This window comes from Eutrigla gurnardus (genome assembly GCF_963514095.1).
Source record: "Eutrigla gurnardus genome assembly, chromosome: 11".
Lineage (NCBI taxonomy): Eukaryota > Metazoa > Chordata > Actinopteri > Perciformes > Triglidae > Eutrigla > Eutrigla gurnardus.
In genome coordinates this window covers 3,099,837-3,122,317 of record NC_139925.1, presented here as the reverse complement: position 1 = coordinate 3,122,317, position 22,481 = coordinate 3,099,837, and the positions used below count along the sequence as shown (strand labels likewise).

Here is a 22,481-nt window from a genome sequence, read left to right as displayed (position 1 = left end):
ACTAAGCTGGATTCACTGGATCTAGCAGGACCCACGTGGGCTGGAGGAACCAGAATAAAGTATTGATCTGTGATTTAATATCAATAACCAGATGGAAAGGATGCTGAAATAACTCCATCATGATGGTGATCAGTAAAAAGTGCTGAGTCATGCTTTGTTAGGTCTGTCTGCAAGACCACAAGATAACTACTGTTAAAACGCTGGTTTTCTGAATGGAGTCTGGTTGATGGTGCTAGGCTACGCTAACATTGTAGCTGCTCCATCAACACTCCAAATAAGGTCATCTAGACATAAATACAGCAGAGACCTTGTTGTTTGGACCACAGACAGTCTCTGGTTCCTCCACATAGTCTGGTCTGGTCTCTGGACTCATGTGAGCTACTATCTAGACCTCTGGGGGACCACAGACAGTCTCTGGTTCCTGGTCTGGTGTCTGGACTAATGTGAGCTCTCGAGGGCAGAAAGCAAATGGAGGACTTACTACGGCGCCTGCTCCCCGCTGCCGTAGTTGTCGATGTTGACGGCCGCCGTGACCCCACAGATGATGAGGGGCACGCCGCCGCTCACTAAGTAAAACCTGGGGAGAGAAGGACAAACAGCAATTAGACCCAAACAGACAGATCAGACGACAGACTGAAGCAAACAAACAACAGACACAGAAACATGTTGGTCGGACATCTTTTCCCCACTTTCCTCAAATGCAACGTTTGAGCTCGTCGACGTGTTAGTGATCACGCTCTGCGGGTGACATCACACTTCTATGTCCTGTCCACGACTGACTCGTTGTGCTTTTTTTAAAAAACGTGGTTCTGAGCAGAAGGAGACGTTTCCTACAGTCAGTTCATCCTGGAAGAAACGTTGGTTCACTTGAATGACGTTTTCTAGAGAGCAGGTGAAGTGGTGAATTTCAAGAGCAATGCTGTAAACCACACACACACTTCATTACTGCGGTGTGAACCAGGCGGAACCCTCCGGTTCTGAAGAGGGAAGCCGAAGCTCCTTTCAGGGTTCCTGCACCTCCTCCAAAGTCAAATCCAAGCACTTTTCAGACCTTGAAAACACCACACTTATTTTCAAGTGTTTTTTAAGGATTTCCAGCACCTGAACCAACCCTGAGGAATAGAGTGTGATTAGAAGATCCAGATTTACACGGGATGATAACCCTCAATAATCATATCACACCATCATACAACACACATGAATGATTATCTGTCTCACGTAGAGAAACAGTGAATAAACCGTTTTAATTCTTCGTCCACACAGGTGAGGATTTCAGCAGGAACAAAGCTAATCCCCCCTCTCTGCACCGTCATCCTCTGTCCTATATAACACAACGCTATTTCCTCCTCCTTTCCACTTCCATCTCGACCTCTGCCAGAGCTCTAACCTTCCCACCGCTCCATCTTCATCCTCCCTCTCTGTCCTCCGTCACACAGCAGCCGTCCCCCCAAAAATTCAATTACAATCAAGATGTTTGTCTGGGCTGGTTTTGGTGAAGGGTGGTTGGGGAACAAAGAGGGGGGGTGATGGCAGCGCGGCGGCATTACCGGCCTGTCACCGTCTCTGAGTGGAACGTTCCCCCGGGGGAATCTCCTCTCCCACAGAAAGCCATTTACACAGCCGTCAGCCAGATAAGCATATATGAGAAGAGGCGCTTCTAGAAGCTTCAGCCGCTTCAGCCCTGCAGAGAGCTGGTTTCCTGCAGAGAGCTCGCTAATTTCCCGCAGAGAGCTGGTTTCCTGCAGGAGAGCTCGCTGGTTTCCTGCAGAGAGCTCGATGGTTTCCTGCAGAGAGCTTGCTGGTTTCCTGCAGAGAGCTCGCTGGTTTCCTGCAGAGATGGTTTCCTGCAGAGCTGGTTTCCTGCAGGAGAGCTCGCTGGTTTCCTGCAGGAGAGCTCGCTGGTTTCCTGCGGAGAGCTGGCTGGTTTCCTGCGGAGAGCTCGCTGGTTTCCTGCGGAGAGCTCGCTGGTTTCCTGCAGAGAGCTCGCTGGTTTCCTGCGGAGAGCTCGCTGGTTTCCTGCAGAGAGCTGGTTTCCCTCAGAAGAGCTCGCTGGTTTCCTGCAGAGAGCTCGCTGGTTTCATGCAGGAGAGCTTGCTGGTTTCCTGCAGAGAGCTTGCTGGTTTCCTGCAGAGAGCTCGCTGGCTTCCCCCAGAGCTGGTTTCCTGCAGGAGAGCTCGCTGGTTTCCTGCAGAGAGCTCGCTGGTTTCCCTCAGAAGAGCTCGCTGGTTTCCTGCAGGAGAGCTCGCTGGTTTCCTGCAGGAGAGCTCGCTGGTTTCATGCAGGAGAGCTCGCTGGTTTCCTGCAGAGAGCTCGCTGGCTTCCCCCAGAGCTGGTTTCCTGCAGGAGAGCTCGCTGGTTTCCTGCAGAGAGCTCGCTGGTTCCCCTCAGAAGAGCTCGCTGGTTTCCTGCAGAGATCTCGCTGGTTTCCTGCAGAGCTGGTTTCCTGCAGAGAGCTCGCTGGTTTCCTGCAGGAGAGCTCGCTGGTTTCCTGCAGGAGAGCTCGCTGGTTTCATGCAGGAGAGCTCGCTGGTTTCCTGCAGAGAGCTCGCTGGCTTCCCCCAGAGCTGGTTTCCTGCAGGAGAGCTCGCTGGTTTCCTGCAGAGAGCTCGCTGGTTCCCCTCAGAAGAGCTCGCTGGTTTCCTGCAGAGATCTCGCTGGTTTCCTGCAGAGCTGGTTTCCTGCAGAGAGCTCGCTGGTTTCCTGCAGGAGAGCTCGCTGGTTTCCCTCAGAAGAGCTCGCTGGTTTCCTGCAGAGATCTCGCTGGTTTCCTGCAGAGCTGGTTTCCTGCAGAGAGCTCGCTGGTTTCCTGCAGAGAGCTCGCTGGTTTCCTGAAGTCATATTGAAATTCTCTCCTCGCTCTTGTGTTGAACACGTACAAAGTGTTGCACACACACATTTATTTTGCTGGCCGTTCTATTAAAAACAAAGAAAAAAGGCTTCGGGACAAAATGGCCATGCATGCAGAGTTGTGCTTCAGAGTGAGTTTAGGAAAACATCTGATATAAATAGAGCCTGAAGTGCCTTTTAGCCGGCAGCTACACGGTGACTTCCCAGACATCCTTGCTCCTCCGTCCTCTGTGCGGTGACTAAGAGGCGTCCTCTCTCTGGACCGGGTCCAGGATATGCAAAGTACAGCGGGGGACAACGGACGGTCGTACAACAGAAGACTTTAATGTACTGAACTCCTGCACGTCTGCAAACGAGCAACTTTTAATGCATTGGGTCAACGTCCTGGGAAACACGCTCACAAGCTTTCTGGCCAAGAATGAAATGAACAGATCGACCTTCTGACCACTCAGAACATCTTCACACACTCATTCATACACTGATGGAGGAGCATTTCATGCAAGCTCGATATCGGATAGGATTTTATTGTAGATCATGATTAAAAAAAAACACTCATAATACTCACAACATAATAAGTTGATCCTGGTGTAATTGTCATTATCAGGATAATTGTCAATATCGTCATGAATGACATGAAAAAAATCAGTCTAGCGCACGGTGGAGGATGTTCAGGGAAAATTATGTTTCTTTAAAACATGTAAAGTGATCCCAGAATGTTAAAGAGTTTAAGGTATAAGCATTTTTATTTTGGCTGGATAAATATAGATTTTGGTCACGAGGAAACTATGTCTTGTAATGGAAAGATATTGTTTCCCTGTGGACGGAGCCACGCTAGCTGTTTCCACCCGTTTCCAGTAACTGAGCTAAGCTAAGCTAGCTGTAGACTTGTATTTAAAAGGGAAACTCCACCTCAAATACATTTTCAATCCATATCTGTGAGCTGTCCTCCCTCACAGCCGGAAACCAGAGAGGTCTCGGACCTGTGATGTCATCCAGTATAAGAGTTCTTCATGTTAACTGTCATCTTTGGACGTCTTAACATGCGTTGTGAAAGTGTAGTTCCTTTTCAACAGACGGACTCGAGTCTCCTCCTCTGACTCAGCAAGATAACCCAAAGCATATTTTCATTTCATGTTCTCCTCTCCGCCGCCGTCGACTCGTTTTGTGATGCGAGCTCGATATTCTCCGTCACTGGACCGTTTCATTTTTTAATACACACATCTCATAGTTCATGCATCACCAGCCGCCGATACCCGCCATTTTCCTTTTTTCAGAAGCTGAGAGGAGCTTTTCAACCCCACCCCTAAAACCAGAGCAAAGCACATCCTCTTCATTGTGGGTTTAAATAGAAGCAAATCTGCGTAATTGTGATTGTTAATGCTGCCGGTGGAATTCAACAGATGTCTGGAGATTCTGCATGAGACGGGAAACGGCGCTTCAGAGGACCTGCAGACGCCTCGCCGGCGTGCGGCGGTCAGGTGACGGAGGCATTTCACGTGTCTGATGCGGCGTCGCAGGTTTCACCACAAAAGGTCGGTGCGGCGGTCGCCATGATGCTGTCAGGAAGGGGGAGGGGCAGAGGGAGATGAGGTGGGATGCTGGGAGGGGGGAGGGGTGGAGGTGCTCGGAGGAGAAATTGATTTGTCTCCAGCTGCTAAGTCTCATTGCATGAGCCGTCTGACGGGAAGCATTACAGTCAATCACCGCGGATCAACTCGACTGCAGCGCCACACGATCCCCCACCCCCCCCCCACCAGACAAATTATCTCATTCACAAGCAATGCATGATGGGAGAGCCTCCAGAATGTTCCATATTATAAAAAAATCCAATCACGCAGGTGTCTTGAGGGTTTGCTTTGCGAAGGAAAAGTGCAGCTTATAGCTTCTAGGGTGGGGGTCCTTATCGGGCGGGGTGGGGGTCCTTATCGGGTGGGGGGTCCTTATCCTCAGGGGCTTCGGGTGATTCTTTAGGAATACATTATTGAGCTGCTTCAGCTTTTAATCATGTCAGACATACGGCAGCGTTCATCACTCATGACTTGCAGGTGAACGGCTGATAATAAAAAAAGTCAGCGTGAGTTCCTCAATAATCCTCCAGAACGCTGAAAGCAAACGGCGAGTTATTCCGGTCCGGTTCATATCCAGTCCACATGTTTAAAACATTTCCCCGTGCGGGGGGTCGTCGGCTATATCGTCCTCAGTAATGTTTCAGAAAGTTCAAGGAAATTCGTTTGTCTCCGATGTGAACCCTTCTATGAAAAAGGGTTTTCATTCTGCAGGAAGGCTCAGACAGCACCTCCTCGCCGCGCCGCACGAGTCCAAAAGCTGATCCTCTTAAACACGCCAAACGCCGCCGAGTCAGCAGAAAAGGAATGAAGTGGAGACGAAGAAATCATAAGAAGGAGAAACTCAATCTGATGTGCGTGTCTGAGCGGGAAGTGAACGGGTCGAAAAGGTCTAAATGCATTCAGACTGGTGATGAGGCTGCCGGCTCCGCGGCCTGATTGAGATTATTAGTTGTACAGTGCGTATGTGACGCCATGGCAACGGCTTGTGTCAAGTCGTTGACCTTCCTCCTGGCATTCATGCGCCCTCCATTTCTTTTTTTTTGCCTCACAGGGCTGCCCCGTTCAGACTCTAACAAATGCCAGGATGTGGATCTGAGGCTTCAACTTGTTTTAAAACTACAAATAAAACATCTGTCAGGCTACAGCAGTGGCTCCTAACCTTCACACCGCGATCACATGAGCACCTCAAAGTCACCTGTCTTGTTCCAGAGTTGTTTTGAGTTCGCCCGCCTGCTGAATCTGCACATTTACCTTCATCAATGACTTTTTTCATCAAAAATGTGCTGAAAACGGCACTAAAACACACTGGAATCTCTTTACGTGTTGTTGAGAAACAGCAGCAGCTCCCTGCCCCTCCCTCCCCAAAAAGCCCAGTCTGCTCTGGCCAACTCTGCTGTGATTGGTCGACCTCTTTAGTGTGCTTGTCAGAAATGCTCCTCTTCCTTGTCGAGGTCTACGCTCGGCTCCACACTCTCACTAGCTTTTGTTGGAGGGCGGGGCCTAACTAGCGACGGTAGCGGATATGATGCTAATGAGCTACATGGTGACATCACCACTTTAACAGAAGAAGAGATTTAAATGGAGGCTTTTTAATCAGTTCAGGAGAACGAGAAGAAGAAGAAGCAGCAGCAACATAATAGCTCCTCTTTAACCCTCAGATCGGGTTAATTAATCCGATGTTTATCCGTTACTATAATCTAACGCCGTCGACTTCTCTGCTCGCTTGCTAATTAGCTCTTGTGACCTCGAGGTGCTGCAGCTGATTCCGGTCGGCTAACTGGTTACCATGTCAACAGACATTCACTTAATGTTCATTACATTTGTAACCTTATTAGGGTCTTACCTTTCCTCCCCAACACAAATAAGAGGATTCTATTATTGTGTTTCCCCCTCAGAGGAGGAGTCCACCTGGTGACTTCAAGATAATGGAGATGGGGAGGAGATGAAAGCGGATGCTGGTGGAGTATTTCCACATTAAACATTACAGATCATTTTTAAGTACATGAAGTACAGGAAACCGGAGACAGATGCTCATCCGTCTCATGCATTGTTACTGTTGCTAAGCAGCGATTAGCAGCCTGAGTGTCACCTGTAACAGGTGAGTCTGAGTCAAACAGGCCTCAGATCATTCATTGACTGATTCAAAGGGAATTCACTCGGCTCCTCTAATCTCTGGCGTTTCCCCAGACACCTGAACGTCTCTCCTCGTGGCTGACAGCCACTCAGATTAGAAATGCAATTTGTGAACGTGAGCAACAAACGTTTGGTTGGTGATGGGGGGGGGGGGGGCAACCAGGAAGAGCTGACAGCCGTATCACTCCGGAGCGAACGGAGCCGGAGGCGGGAAGGAATGCAAACGTGGACGTCTCTGCAGATGAACGAGGCAATAACTCATCTGTGAGAAACGTCGAAAGGAAACACGAGCCAGCAAGCGTCAGAAAAATAGATGCATATATGTATATATATATATATATATATATATATATATATATATATACATACATATATACATAAATACACGCGAGCATGAATCAATATGCATTCACAAACACAAACGAGAGGACGGATTAAACTCACAAACACTTCAAACGACACAAACTCATTTTGAGATTTGCATTTAGTAAAAATGAAAACAAGAAGCAAACTGTAGAAGAATACCACCTTAAAATTCCACCTTAAAATAGCAACAAAACTCTACGTATGTCTCTAAACAGAGATCCTGTTACAGCAGCAGTAGACCAGCAGCACTAGACCAGCAGCACTAGACCACCAGCAGCACAACACCACCAGCAGCACTAGACCACCAGCAGCACTAGACCAGCAGCAGCACTAGACTAGCAGCATTAGACCAGCAGCAGCACTAGACCAGCAGCACTAGACCAGCAGCAGCCAGCGGCACTAGACCAGCAGCACTAAACCACCAGCAGCACAACACCACCAGCACTAGACCAGCAGCACTAGACCACCAGCAGCACTTGACCAGCAGCACTAGACCACCAGCAGCACTAGACCAGCAGCACTAGACCAGCAGCACTAGACCACCAGCAGCACTAGACCAGCAGAACTAGACCAGCAGCACTAGACCACCAGCAGCACTAGACCAGCAGCAGCACTAGACCAGCAGCACTGGACCAGCAGCACTAGACCACCAGCAGCACTAGACCAGCAGAACTAGACCAGCAGCACTAGACCACCAGCAGCACTAGACCACCAGCAGCACTAGACCAGCAGCACTGGACCAGCAGCACTAGACCACCAGCAGCACTAGACCACCAGCAGCACTAGACCAGCAGCACTAGACCACCAGCAGCACTAGACCAGCAGCACTAGACCAGCAGCAGCCAGCGGCACTAGACCAGCAGCACTAGACCAGCAGCACTAGGGACCACATTAAACACAGACAGGACAAAAAACATACACCACATAAAATAGAGCTAAAGATGTAAAATCTATATATTAAATGGATTATTTGAATTGAACCAACGTGTGACAAACCAAGGAGATCTGATTGTGGGAAAATTAATACAAATATGTAGCAGAGCTTTATTTGTTCTTCTCTACGTCCTCATGAAAACCTTCGCTGGGCCTACGCTGCAGAACTGGGCGTTTTCCTGTGGAATCTTTACTTGTAATCCAGTATATTTATAATATTTATAATATTTTTCTCTTCTTCCACCACGGCTTCAAATCATTACAGGGGATGGGAATGGCACACACACACACACACACACACACACACACACACACACACACGCACACGCACACACACACACACACACACACACACACACACACACACACACACACACACACACCTGTGCTTACCTCAACAGCGGCTGTCTGGGCGGCGGCGGCGGCGGCGGGTCACCATCTTGGCTCTGCGGAGGCTTCTTGGTCACCTGCTTGTAAATGTTCCTGGCCGTCACCCCGAGCCACAGCATGGTCGCCAGGGACGAGTAGTGCAGCACGACCCCCACCTGGTGCAGCCGAGAGAGGAGGAGGAGTTATTTATTTGACTCCACTGAACTTTATCTTCCACATTCTGTACCGTTCGTCTCCGTGGAAACGTCAGACCTGATCTCATCCCTGGAACTCAGAGAAAAGAAACAGATTGTTCAGGAGACGTCAATGTCACTCCAAGGGCGTCTCAGCAGAGAGCCGGATCGGCTGCGTCTCATCCTTCACGTAAAGACAATAATAGGAATGAAAGAGGCAGGTTGGGGGGGGGGGGGGGGGGGTGCTGGCGAATCATCAAGGTTGTTTGGGATGAGAGCGTCACGGCGAGGCGACGCCGGCGGATGCTGAGCGCCTCCTTATCAGCGGAGTTAGAGGACACGGGCGTGTGCACGGCGAATAATAAACCTGAATATAAATGACAGTCACGTTGATTGTGTCCCAGAATGCACCGAGCACACACCTCCTTTTAATATTCAGAAAATGATGCTTGAACTTTGTTTAAAAGGAGTTACAACAAAAGAGAAACATTTAAATTGTTCTCCACCTGGTCAGACCTGAGACGGCCAATCAAGCGGCTTCTCTGCGGCGTGGTCGGCCGAGGGGGAACGACGGCGTGCGGCGCCCGGATGCTAATTGGAAATGTCCTTGAGCTGGTTATTGGAGAGCAAAAGAGCGTAAGTCAATCACCGCCGCCGAGTCGGCGCCGCCGCACGGCTTCATTAGCGCCGCGAGGAGACAGACAGGAAGTGTGTTTGTTATATGGAAATAAGGGGGGGGGGGGGGGTCTCAAACTAACAGACATGGTGAAGTTAAGGGGCCTGATTAAGTTTCTACTTCCTGATAAAAAAAAAGAAGAACAAACCTCCAACGCAGGGAAGTCAAATCCCATTAATAAAGCTTGCTGTCTGTTTAACCCGGTGCAGTCACTCTGCGGACCCCATAGGGGTCCCAGACCCCCTCGCCTAGGAGTCCCAGACCCCCTCCCTCCCTGTCCAAGATGTCTGATCTAAAGTCATAAAGAGTCGGGTCCCTCACATCAAGTGATTCTGAGTTAATGGGTGATTTAATTGTACACTAGTGCTGGGGGTCTTTTTGAGGTTTACTTCATCTGAAAGCTGAGAACCTGGAGACTTTTAAGATGCAGATTTCTGACTCCGCCTCCTGCTGCCGTCACATGACCTTGCCTACTTTACGAGCTCAGACGAGCCTTAAAACAAGTTCACGTGGAGATCTTGTATGATCCAGTTGCCGTGCGAGGTAAATCAAGATGGGTCGCCAGGGGCAACCGGCAACAACGCGCTTATCTCCCAGATTAAAAAAAAGGTATTATGACAGCAGCGGGTCGGATGTCGACTCTGGATATTTACCAAACATCTTCACGACTCACCAGCTGACAATTTTTAGATTTGACCAGAAAGAAACAATGAGACTACAACATCCCATAATGAGCACAGGCTCTCATCCATCAGACCGGTGAGCAACCCCCAAGTAACAGACCCCCTCAAAAAAAACCAGATCACCCACCAGGACAGAAACCGGTCCAGTCCGACCCGAGCAAGCAGCCCCTCTGAGGGAGATGCCAGTCAGACACCGACGCCATGGAGACGACCACACCGCTCCCACGTTTACATTTCCTTGTGAGAATAACTGTTCTCTCTCTGAAGCAGACTGGCAGACTTCCTGTCTCACACCATCAGGAGTTTGGTTTCTCTGTAGCGGCTTAAACTCATCATTTCAGGGTTTTTTATTATTATAAATATGAGCTTTAACAGACTTCTGCTGAGTCCAAATTCTGATATTTTATTATTCACGGTCGCTTTCACCTGATGTCCCCTTCGTTACAGAGAATCTGTGTGAAAACACACAGTTATTACATCAGCAGCGGGAACCGGATCCAAGAGTCCCCCATTAAGGATCCACGAGTCCCCCGTTAAGGATCCACGAGTCCCCCGTTAAGGATCCACGAGTCCCCCGTTAAGGATCCACGAGTCCCCCATTAAGGATCCATGAGACCCCCATTAAGGATCCACGAGTCTCCCATTAAGGATCCATGAGTCCCCCGTTAAGGATCCAGGACTTGTCACTGAGGACGGGTGTGGATGAGGCCTACATTAATGAAGGCTCTGTGGAGCGTTACGGGGGACAAACAGAATGGTAATGGCTTCATAATGCTTTATGGCTACACGGAATGTTTTCTGACACAATAAATCAACATCGTAAACATTATCGATGTGATTTATAATTAAATATAAGTTCAAGTGTGTTATGGATCTGTAATCATGATGGTAATAAGCACTCATAAATATTCATGAGGCTTTCTAACAGTAATCATAATATTAGGGATGTCCCGATACCAATAATACAATTACAGCTCGAACAATAACCTTAACATGTTTCACTGTTAAAAAAAAAAAAAAGAAGCTAACTAAGACTCAGAGGAGCACTGGTCCACCTTAAAAGGTCAGTCCGCCTTAAGTGTTTGCTAACTTCGTGGTTAATCATCAGCTGGCTGACAACAAGATACGGGAACTCGGGTCTCCTCGAGGTATTTAACGGTGTTGTAGCACACCCACAAACTTTACCCACAATGCACCGCTGCAAATGTTGAATCACGGCAACCATGAGGTCACAACAGGCAAACAGGTCTACACTTGGCCTACGTTATGCTTAAAAAACTGACAGGAAGGAGACGTTTGGTCTCGTTTTGAACCGGAGCGTCTGCAGATTAATTCCACACCTGATATGTTAAGATCCACTAGAGATCCACTAGAGATCCACTAGAGATCCACTCCAGTCAGGCACCACAGAAGAAGAGTACTTCCCCGTTGAGTGACATGCGACTCCTCCGTGTTGTGGGAGGCGAGCGCAGACCGAGTGCACTTTTCCAGTTCAGAGTGGAGTTTTTATCACTTTGTGTAAAAGTGATACTGTGGGACGGATTGTTTTAACAATCTGAAGTATAATATGCTAACGGAACTAAATTCAAAGGTCCCTCAATGCCGTCTGCTTTGGACATATTCATTATATCGGCTCCCCACTGTTTTTGGATGCACGAGTAACTGGTCTACCGCGAGCGCTTCACATGTGGGGAAATGAGCTCAGGAACACTCAAATTGGGCCCAAAGGAAGTACAAAGCAAATCAGCGCAGATCGTGTAATGTCTTTTTTTTTTATGTGCCGTCACAACTAATTTCACAGTGGCACACTAATGAGGAAATCCTCTGCGAAGCATCTTTAAGCTGACAGTTGGATGTAACCTCAGATCTAGGTCACATCCTCTCAGCCAGCTTCTTTGCTAAATTAATAGCTTGTTTAATGCTGGTCACACACTCACTGATGTCTAATGCAAATTTGATGGTCCAAGGTAAGATGAGGTACGGCGGCGGCAGGGGGGGGGGGATCAAGGATAATGTGAGCAAACAGAAGATGTAGTGTGACAGCCGGGCTGTTGCTCAAATCAATGATAAAAAAGCAGCGTCGGAATAAAAAAAGATGGAAATCGAGATAAGAGATGACTTTGACTTTGAGGCCGTAGAAGACGTCGGATGCTGCATCGCGGTGAGGCGCCACAGTGGGCGGCGAGCTGGTGCGAGACTGAAGAGTTGCATACAGATGGGGAGCAGGAGATGAGTATGGGATTCAGGTGGAGTTGGGGTGGAGGGTGGAGGGTGGGGGCTTGAAGTGCTTGTGAAAGCTGCCAAAGCTAGTTCTAGAGCTCCTTGAAGTTCCCTCTGTCGGAGGGGGGTGTACTTATGTGTCCCCTGGGAGGAGGTGCATGTGTGCACGAGGGAGTTGGGGTGGTCGGGGGAGGGGGGCTGCAGTGGATGAGTGTACGCATTGCGCATATATACGCATGGCGTCCGCGCGTGATCAAACGCCATCCTGTAATTACCCCAAACGACGTGCGGTGGCGGCGCCAAGGCGGAGCAGCAGGCGATCCGGAATCAGGACCAGATCTGCAGAGAGTCCCCATTAGCGGTGATCTGATAAAGGAGGAGCAGCAAGGAAACATCCAAAAGCCCCCCGGGGAGGAAATTAGATAAAGTGACTGAATGCTAAATGGGTTAAAGAGCAGCAGCGGCTCCGCCTCCAACACCTGACAGGAAGACGTTCTAACTGATGGATTCATTTAACGCTTCAGTCATTAACGGCTTTTAACATCATAGTTAGTATTTAAGAAAGAAAGATTATCTAAACCAGCTGATCTACAAGTGACACCTGAAACTGATGGAATAACTTAACGAGGATTTACTGACATTTCTAACTGCACGTCAAAACACACTATTGATGACTGATCAGCTGTCCATTCAGGGCCACTGGAGGGAAAAACAGAACCGAGAGAGGGCGGCAATATTCAGAGAAAAAAAGTCTCAAATTTGCTACTTTATTACGATGCTAACAACCAGCATCTATGCTAGCTAACATCCCATGAACGTACGTTTATGTTTGTAATGAATCATCCCAACATGTGACATCACCTCGTTAAGGTCCTTAGGGTGATGATGTTGATGCTTATTGTTGGTTTTATTTATGAGGACAAACTGTCCTCTTATGTGTGTTTATTGATCGGGGCGGTTGGGCTAAGATGCTAGTGGTAGCTTTCACTTGTTGTCATAGCAACGGCAAACAAGTTAAGCAACTTGTTTACTTCCTCTACGACCTCCATAATCAAGTAGCGAATCTGCTACTTTTTTCTTGGACACCCTCGTTAGTTAATAAAAAAAGACGTAATCAACGTTCTTTGGTCGTCTTTGGTCTGGTCAGGAAAGCAATGGGAATGTTATAACTCAGTGGAAGACGTCTCTCATCGGCTCATCGTTCAGCAGTTTGACCCAAAACTTTAGTGCTGCCGTGGCGCTCTGCTTCCTCCCAACATCACCGGAGGTCTAAAGAAGCAGCGTCATAAGAAACACAAGCATCGATGTCAAAAACTAATTAGGACATCAAATCCCTCTCCTGTAAAACATGGACATGGTTTTGATGACTCTTCTCTACTTGGTGGCGTACACATGAATGTGTCCAGTAAAACATGATTAACAAATCCATCATTTATGACCGAGGATTGTGGGTCGGCGCCGCCAGGTGTGTGTGCTTCATGGTAGTCGGCAAAAACTCAGACGAAACTCAGAGGTTTAATTAAATTCCTTCCCTGTCGTCTTTCATCTCTTTCAGCTGCCAACGCGGCGGCAGCTGAGCCGGCGGCTAGCAGCTAACGGTGCTTCAAGTGCAAACGGCCTGTACGCCTCCATATCTCCCTACAACACCGTTTTTGATTGAACTACAACATGTCCACAATTGACGTTTTCTTGAAGAATATATATATATGTATGGAATGAAACCTGAATATATTGAATAAGATCTTGAGAATATAGATATGGGTAATTTAAATGGTTAGTTAAACATGTAATATATATATATATATATATATATATATATATATATATATACACACACATTAATATAATATGATTATAAATAAATATAAATGAATAACACACACACACATGCAGTACTCCCATTGACAGTGCATGATGATATGTAAATGTCTGGAACACATCACATTATGGACGCTAGGATGTTTTTTTAAAGGAAAAAGTGATGTGGGAGACAAAACCTGCACCAGTCAAAGCTGCAGAGTGTGTGGTGAGGAAATATGACCCGAATACATTAAATATGGATTCATAATGAGCAGAATGATTATTTTTTGGCCGTTACAGTTATGACAGTGGCATAAACACATATTTACAGCCTGGTTTATGTTTTTTTTCTCATTTATTTGGGAAGGTGGGGATTTTTTTGTACCAATCAAAAGAGTAAGAGTCGGGTATGAAGCTCAACCTGACTGTCAGCAGAGTGAAGAGTTGTTGAAGCTGCATTTTATGACTAACCCAGCCGTTTTGTGTCAGCTGCAGCTGTGCAGGAAGACTTCCCTGTCACCGAGTAGAGGAGGGGTCCTCACAATATGGAATTAGAGGGCCACCTGAAGCGCTTGTGACAGCGGGAAGAGGCAAACGAGACCCCCGAACCCAGCTGATAACCCACGATAAGCAAACCGGGCCCCGTCGATCGGGAGCAGGCAGTGGGTGAAGTGTACATCAATCTCCGTGCTGCTGCATACGGTAACCGGACCCCCGCTGGGCTGACAGAGGAGGAGGCTCGGCTCCAGATGATGTTTTATGATCACAAGGTCTAGCTATCCATCACGCTGGAAAGGGAAATCCACCAGGACCGCATGGCTCTCCAATCATGTGAAGCAGAAACTTTCTCTTTATTCTCACTTCCTGTCACTCTGACACTGACTCTTATCTCGACACAATTTCAACTCAAACCTACTCTATCAATGAATATTCTAAATTCAGATATATATTTGTCAAGTAGAAGAATAGATATGAATATTAGAACATTACTTTTATCTTGATCTCCCACAAGCCAGCTGGCAGCTTATTAAGGTTTTTGTAGTGAAAGGAGGAGAGATCCTTTAGATAACTCCTTATTTCTACCTCAACAATCAGCTGCTCCTCATCCACTGTGGCCTTTCAAAGCGTGAAGGGAAGTGACCATATTGTGGACTGTGGAGGAGCATCTGACGAACACAAGCGGCAGACCAGCAGACCCTTACTGGATCTGGATCCATGTGGATTCAGGTGTGAAGCTGCTAACAAAGTTAGCTTCTATAATTCAATTTCAACTTTACAGCTAAGTGTTAAAGTCATCTTAGTAGCTAACTAGCATTGGTAGCGTGGTAGCGACCTGTCAATCAGCAGGTAAGCCCCGCCCCCTAAAGCATCCCCTGCTTTCTGGTCTGGTGGACTCTAAATGGACCATAACGTACTAAATGAACATCATGCTGGATTGAAGAAGACTTGAAACTAGAGATTGAGACCATAAACTCATGTTTACAATGTTTACTGAGATAATACATCAAGAGAGAAGTAGGACCATTTTCTCATAGACTTCTATACAACCAGAGAGGAGTCGCCCCCTGGTGGCCAGCAGAGAGAAGTAGGACCATTTTCTCATAGACTTCTATACAACCAGAGAGGAGTCGCCCCCTGGTGGCCAGCAGAGAGAATGACAGGTTAAGGCACTTCAGCATTGGCTTCACTTGTCAGAACCGGAGGTTGTAAGTTAGAACCTCTGTGTTTTTTAGAACAAATATTCAAACATCCTTAAGGCCAACTCCTTAAACATACACACAGTCTTTTATGTGTCACTTCAACATGGTTACGCTACTTCCATCTCCAATGAACACCATGATCAATGCTACAAGCATGTCCTCTCCCCCCATGTTACATACAGTCTGTATATACATTATCATTTGCTTTTCTTTCTGCTTGACGTATAACAACCTAAAAATAGTGAGGTGCCAGCAGGCAAGAAAGCATCTCTCTTCCTCGCCAAATCTTCCCTGACATCCCAAATGTCCCTCCACATGCCTCGCTCACTCATCCACAACGTGGCTGCAGAGACGGAGGCTACACCACCCAACGGGGTCACGGAGTCCAACCGCAGCACACACAGCTGCATCACCAGACGGGGTCGGCGTCCCTGTTATCCATCACGGCCGACAGTAGTGGATGTGTGATGATTCAGAGACTTCTTCCCTTCATTTAAAGCCGAAAACTAACTTCATCATCATGAACTAAACAGCAGCTTTATGTTAGAAGAGAGACGGAAGTGAACGTAACACTAATCTGCTATCAAATCAAACAACATGAACACACTAATGGAGGCCGAACTCGGGAGGATTACTGTAAAATAAAAATAAAAAGTGATACATCCTCTGGGAACCATGCATATCGGAGCTAAATCCTGTTAGATTTCGAGATATTTCACAGGATTACTGAAGAAATTAAAATGCTGCTGGCTAGACAGGAGGAAAAGTCAGTTAGATTTATCCTCTGGGGACCATGAACTGGAACTATCATCCGCTAGTATTTGCCATTAAGCCAGTAAACACAAAGTGCCGGTGATGCTGATGGGAAAGTTGTTAATTTTAAGTCACACATCAACGTATTGACCTGATGATTACGGCGGAATAAAAAATAGTGATACGTCCTCTGGGAACCATGCATATCGGCACCAAATCCTGTTAGATGTTGAGATATTTCACAGGATTACCTAAGATATTGAAATGGTGGTGGCCCGAGAGAAAAAATGGGTGGGATTTATCCTCTGGGGACCATGTATCTCATTGCAAATCATCCAATATATGTTGTGTGGGTCATCCAGAATTATGGACACTGAAACTATCAACTAAATAACTACAGACAAAACCAGTGTGCATGAAAATAAAACAAATTCAAACCTGTAATATTGTCATGTAGCATTCTAATAACCAGAGAATATGTTTTCTTTACGGCCACAAAGAGGAGACAGCATCTGGGCCGTGGCGCCCACAGATCGCCCCGGGCAACAGCATCGGACAACAGCGAGGAGCGAGAGCGAGTGCAGGAGCCCGAACCGTGGTTGTGTCAACACTTTACGATCCGAGCGACTGCAGCATAAACGCAGCCGAAGCGTGAACGACACACAAAGCCGGGACGCTATACGTCCACGGCTGCACTCTCTCTCACGGTTGGTTGCCAACACACACCGAACGGACCTTCATAATCAATTTTCAGAGAGCTCTGAGAGTGTGATGAATGAAAAGGGAATGCACTTACTGCTTGACAGATGATGGGGTATTTGATTCGATTGATGCCGCCGGCAAACACGGCAAAGGTCAGAGCCGTGTGGAAACAGAAGTTGAGGAGCATATGCCATCCCTTCCGACTGATGCGGATCGAGCTGCCGAAAAAACAGAGACCAAGAATGAAAAGCATTAGCGTGTAAACAGCAGATTCCCCCACAGAGTTTAATGTTTCATCATCTCATTGAGATTCAGCCCATCAGTCACTTCCAGCAGGATTTCAGATCCGTCTTCTCACATAGATCGGCCTTTTCTTTTACCCCGTTAACGCCACACAGATTAACAAACAAGTCATTACATACTCCGCTGCCAATACATGCGATGAATAATAGAATACCTTCAGCTCGACCTCGCCTCGACTGTGGAAGAGCAACGACTCACGTGAAATATGTTCAACTCACTGTTTTAAATTAAGGAAGAGCTGCTTCTTAAATCTTCAAATTTCAGATGTTTAATGGTTGTTGGAACAACGGAGTATTGAGTTAAGAGAGGGCTAGAATTCATAGAAAATACTGTTTTCAGGTCGACTCTTGGAAGGATTTAAAACAAATATTATGTTCCTGATGGTGTTTCTGATGGTTGTGTTTGACTTCAGGGCTGCTGAACGGAAAACAGCGCTTCCTCGTTAGACTTCCTAAAATAACACTGGGAGAAGATCTCTGCCTTTCAGTGACAGAACTTCTTTGGGGTTGAACTTCAGAGGAACAGCGTGGAGTAGTGGGATGTTTTTACTGACAAAGAAGAGAAAAAGCACTTAAAAAAACCCAACGAATCGTATTTTTTTTTGTAAAACCATAAAGATCGTCTGTGTAACATGACGGGTGTTTATTCAGTGTGAAACCTTCCGCTTCACCAGCTTCCATACTGTCCACGCTGCTCTACATGCACACAAACAGGAGTCACTCTGCTGGTTTCATCGTTGAAATCAGATTTGCTTCCAGTCGACTGAGCCAATTCAAGCCTTCACAATGTCACCGATGTTCTCTGTGAAATATGGCTTCAGACCTGGAGGGGGTTTACACAGTGTTGGGCAGCGCACTTAACCCACATTAGCATTCCTCCACCCGGCCGGCGGCCTAAATAGGTCACACAATACTAACATATTTGGAGTGGGCCACAATTACCCCCCCCCCCCCCCCCCCCCCTCTCATGTGTCAGCCCCCGTCCTCACAGTCAACATTCAAATATTACAGATAACCTTGTGCTGGAAATCTCCACTCCCCAAAATGGAGGAGCGGAGCCCCGGCTGCACGTGAGCCAACTGTAGATGAAGCGGTGGCTCGGCAGTGAGCTATGAGGCGTGTCTGCAGGGGGGGGGGGGGTAAAGCTGCTGCTGCTGCTGAACCACCAGCAGCCATCCAGCACAGAGGCCGTAAATCAGGCCGGTCCTGGAAGGGGGTTTTCATAGGCTCTGCTCTGGGCTTTCATTGGGTCAAGTACATTAACCTGGCACCCCTCCACGTCCCACAAGGTAGTGGGGTGCTGGTGATGGGGGGGGGGTTAAACTATCCTCACCCTGCACCCACCGCCGAGCCAATCCATAAGTCAGCTAGCTGTAATATCACTCAAAACAGGTCGTTTTCATTGGCCGGAGCCTCGTTTCGGCAACAATGGCGCCCATGAACCAGAGCTAGCGGCGCCATTAAACGAAGGGATGGAAGTGGTTTCACGCTGATTAAGATGGAGGAAAAGAGGAAGCAGCGATGAGTCTGATTGGACCGGTCCTGACACTAATACATGTGTAACAATCCACATATAAGAACGTTTAATATTAACAGAATCTTCCCCACCTGAAGACAGCGTGACAGATAACCTTACAGCGTGCTTCACTGTGAGCAAATCTGGCAAGAAAATACACAGAAAAACTACAACAAACAATATCAATTATGTAATGTAGTATAAATGATCTCATTCTGATTGACTTTCCTCCGTTTCCTCTGTTCTCCCAGAGTTTCAATTCCCACTGATATCCCAAACTTTAAAATCCATAAACAGCCGAGTGTTGCTGCTGTTTATGATTAGGGGTGGGTAACAATATCGGCAATATATCGCGATACTTTGCCGCCCAATACAATATCGATTTTCCAACCCGATCGATTTAAAAAAGAAAAAAGATTCATGTTTAGACGTGTGAATGCAGTACTTTATCCTTTTTCATTTTATTTTCAATATTTATTCCAGTGAATTTCATGGGAATTAATAACATGGAGAGGCTGTTTTGAATGAAATAGTTTTGACTCAATTTGTCCTCTGATCAATATCATCTGATGTACATATACAGGTACTTGTGTTTTCATCTTTATTTATATTGCAATATCGTGATATCTTGATATCTTGATACATATCGTATCGTGAGGTTCTTGCCAATACTCAGCTCTATATATGATTGTAAATTTAGGAATTTATTTCACATATTTTTCGGCGGTGTCACACACAAGCAGACAGACGGAGCTTTACAGAAAACTGCAGAATGGCTTGTTGAGAAATGTGATTCTGGTTTAAACATCACTTGACGAAGCGCAGAGCTCCGCCGTGTTTCCACGAAGTAGCGTTCGTTTGGAGTCACGTTGCTGCCTCCTTGCCAAATCTGAGTCCAATAACTTTAAGCCTCGCTTTGGTCTCCACCAGCTCCGGAGGGAAGAATCCGACTCTTCAGCTGCTAATCGGTCCACTTTGTTCACTAACGAACGCTCGCTGCCGAGCAGGTGGTGTACAGTGTGTTTATCGGAGCCTTCGCACAGAAAACAGCTGCTTGCTTTCCGTTGATTACAGCAGCTTTCAAGCATCTTATTGTGTTAAATCTTTCATTTGGAGGGAAAAATATAAAAACAAACATGCTAAAATTGTCATTAAGCAGGGCTGTAGACTGCGACAGAATCGGTCACATATGCTCGGTTTGTGCACTCGCATCACGTGCACATGATTTACTTTTTGTGTGCACGGATTGAAACTAATTACATGGCGTTCACATGCACCTAGCGGCGGAAACATCTAGAAAAACGATCGTATTTAGCTGTCTAGCGGTCTACAGCTGATTATTTTAAAAAGCAAGATGAGGTGAGAGAGGAAGGAGGGAGGGAGGGAAGGAGGGAGGAAAGGAGGGAGGGAAGGAGGGAGGGAGGGAGGGAGGGAAGGAGGGGGGGGGGAGAGGGAAGGAGGGAGGGAAGGAGGGAGGGAAGGAGGGGGGGAGGGAGGGAGGGAAGGAGGGGGGGAGAGAGGGAAGGAGGGAGGGAGGGAAGGAGGGAGGGAAGGAGGGAGGGAAGGAGGTTATGATGAAAGTCCAGCAGGGAGAGACCCACTGAGCCATCGTCACTGATTAATATCTAGTTGCCTATTAAAATCTGGTCCTGAAGTACTAATAGCACAATTTAGAAGTAAAAGTACATAATCAAGAAAATGCAAGTAAAAGTACTCACTATGCAGCCAAATGGGCTCTTGAGTTGTTCCATGATTAATATATCATAATATTAGATTCTTATTATCGATGCAGTAATGAAAGACACATTTAACGTTGTATCAAACGTGTACTTATGTACAGTATTTAAGTAAATGCACTGTTTTTCATTCCATCACTAAATATGATGTTATGATTCCACTAGAAGCTGATAAATGATAAAACTGAACTTATTCTACTGGGAATAATGAATGTTTAACTTCCTAACCAGGCGACAACCAAGAAGTCTATGAGAAAATGGTCCTGGTCATTCAGTACATTATGGTCCATTTAGAGTCCACCAGACCAGAAAGCAGGGGATGCTTTAGGGGGCGGGGCTTACCTGCTGATTGACAGGTCGCTACCACGCTACCAATGCTAGTTAGCTACTAAGATGACTTTAACACTTAGCTGTAAAGTTGACTTTGAATTATAGAAGCTAACTTTGTTAGCAGCTTCAACACCAGAATCCACATGGATCCAGATTCAGTAAGGGTGCCGCTCTGCAGTTTGTGTTCTCAGATCCACCCGTCGCTCCTCCACAGTCCAAATATGGTCACTTCCTTCAATGGTGTCAAAAAAATCCAAGATGGCGACGGCCAAAACGCTGAGCTCGAGCCTTCAAAACCATAATCCACAACCAAACAGGTGACGTCGCCATGACAACGTCCACTTCTTGTCAGTGTTCCAGACACTAACTCTCGCTTCAGCATCACAGATCAGATTCCATCTTGGCTGGCAGAGGAAGAACCAGCAGCTCATCCCGTATGTGTATATAATTATATTAATGTGTGTTAACACGTTAGCGAGCCGAAGTGTGAACGTTTTTCTTGAACCCCCCCCTCATTCTGCCGTTTAACACGCGACCCGGCGCTTCGCTGCTCCGATACTGTCAGTCAGCTGGAGTGATACTACACAACCAAGTGTTACTAAACAGAGATGTGTTTCCGTGCTGGGACGCCTGGAGGGAGGCGTGGAGGACGGCGAGGTGTTTTGTTAGCGTGAAAGAAAAAAACCTCCCATGTGTGACAGACGCCGCAAAAGGCTCCGGCTTCATATCTTAAATATGGCCTCGTTCCTCTCTCTCCACTTTAAGTCTTTCTGCTCTGAAAAGCACTTTGTGATGAATAAGTGCGTTTATTGCACTTTGTGGATATTCCAGCTATGCTGGAGCCCGTGAACACCTTCCACCAGTAAGAGGATAGCTGGAGCACGTGAACATATACTGGAGGACACGAATACTTTTACAGCCCGACGTCCTCATAAACATCCATATGCATGTTCAAGTTAGCAGCTTTAAACATTGAATTAAAAACTGTACCGTCTAAATGTCTGGTTGCTACGTGTTCGGTTGTCAGGATCCCGACCGTTGAGCAGCTGGTGCTTCAGTTAAACAAGTGACCGTGCTAACTGGTGACCTTCAGTCGGAAAGATGCTCGTACTAACTTCACTGAATTTCTGGCGTAGATGAAAAACACGGATGTATTTAAACTGATTGAAGGAGTAGAGCAGAGAAGGAAGTGACTTTCCCGCTGTGTGTGTTGTAAAAATACTCAGTCTTTAAGTTAAAAAGCTAAATTGTATATTAGATGGACGTCTAGTAAAATACCAGTGTTTTCCATGAATCTCCAGTATGTTTCATATTTATTCAAAGATTTGTATAAAATAAGAAAAGAGGATTTATTTTGGAGTAAATGTGATTTTCCCTTCACGAATGGAGCGGTGCATTACTACCATCTTAAGAGAAATGCTCCCGATGGTTTATTTTTTAGCTCTCTTCCTCACGTCACTAATATTAATGTGTCTTTAAACCCCGGGGATCATTGTTTTATTGGTTTATTTCACAAATAATGCTCAGAATTCTGCACACAGCATCATATCCAGCGGCCTTTGGAAGCTGTTTACTTTCCACTTGAAACAAAAAGAAAAATCTCAATCTTCTGCAATTTTGAAATTGCTCCCGTCTGTATTCTGTTTTCCTTCT

At 46.6% G+C, this 22,481-nt stretch overlaps 1 protein-coding gene across 1 annotated transcript in view; it reads right to left on the bottom strand.

Annotated features, from left to right (window-relative positions):
* Window positions 1-22,481, bottom strand: part of adgra1b (adhesion G protein-coupled receptor A1b) — a 124,251-nt gene that overhangs the window by 1,666 nt on the left and 100,104 nt on the right. The window contains exons 15-17 of the mRNA XM_084020969.1: window positions 17,039-17,162; window positions 8,241-8,392; window positions 482-577 (exon numbers count right to left, since the gene is read on the bottom strand). Coding sequence (XP_083877095.1) covers window positions 482-577; window positions 8,241-8,392; window positions 17,039-17,162 — 372 coding nt within the window. The remainder of the gene's footprint in view (window positions 1-481; window positions 578-8,240; window positions 8,393-17,038; window positions 17,163-22,481) is intronic.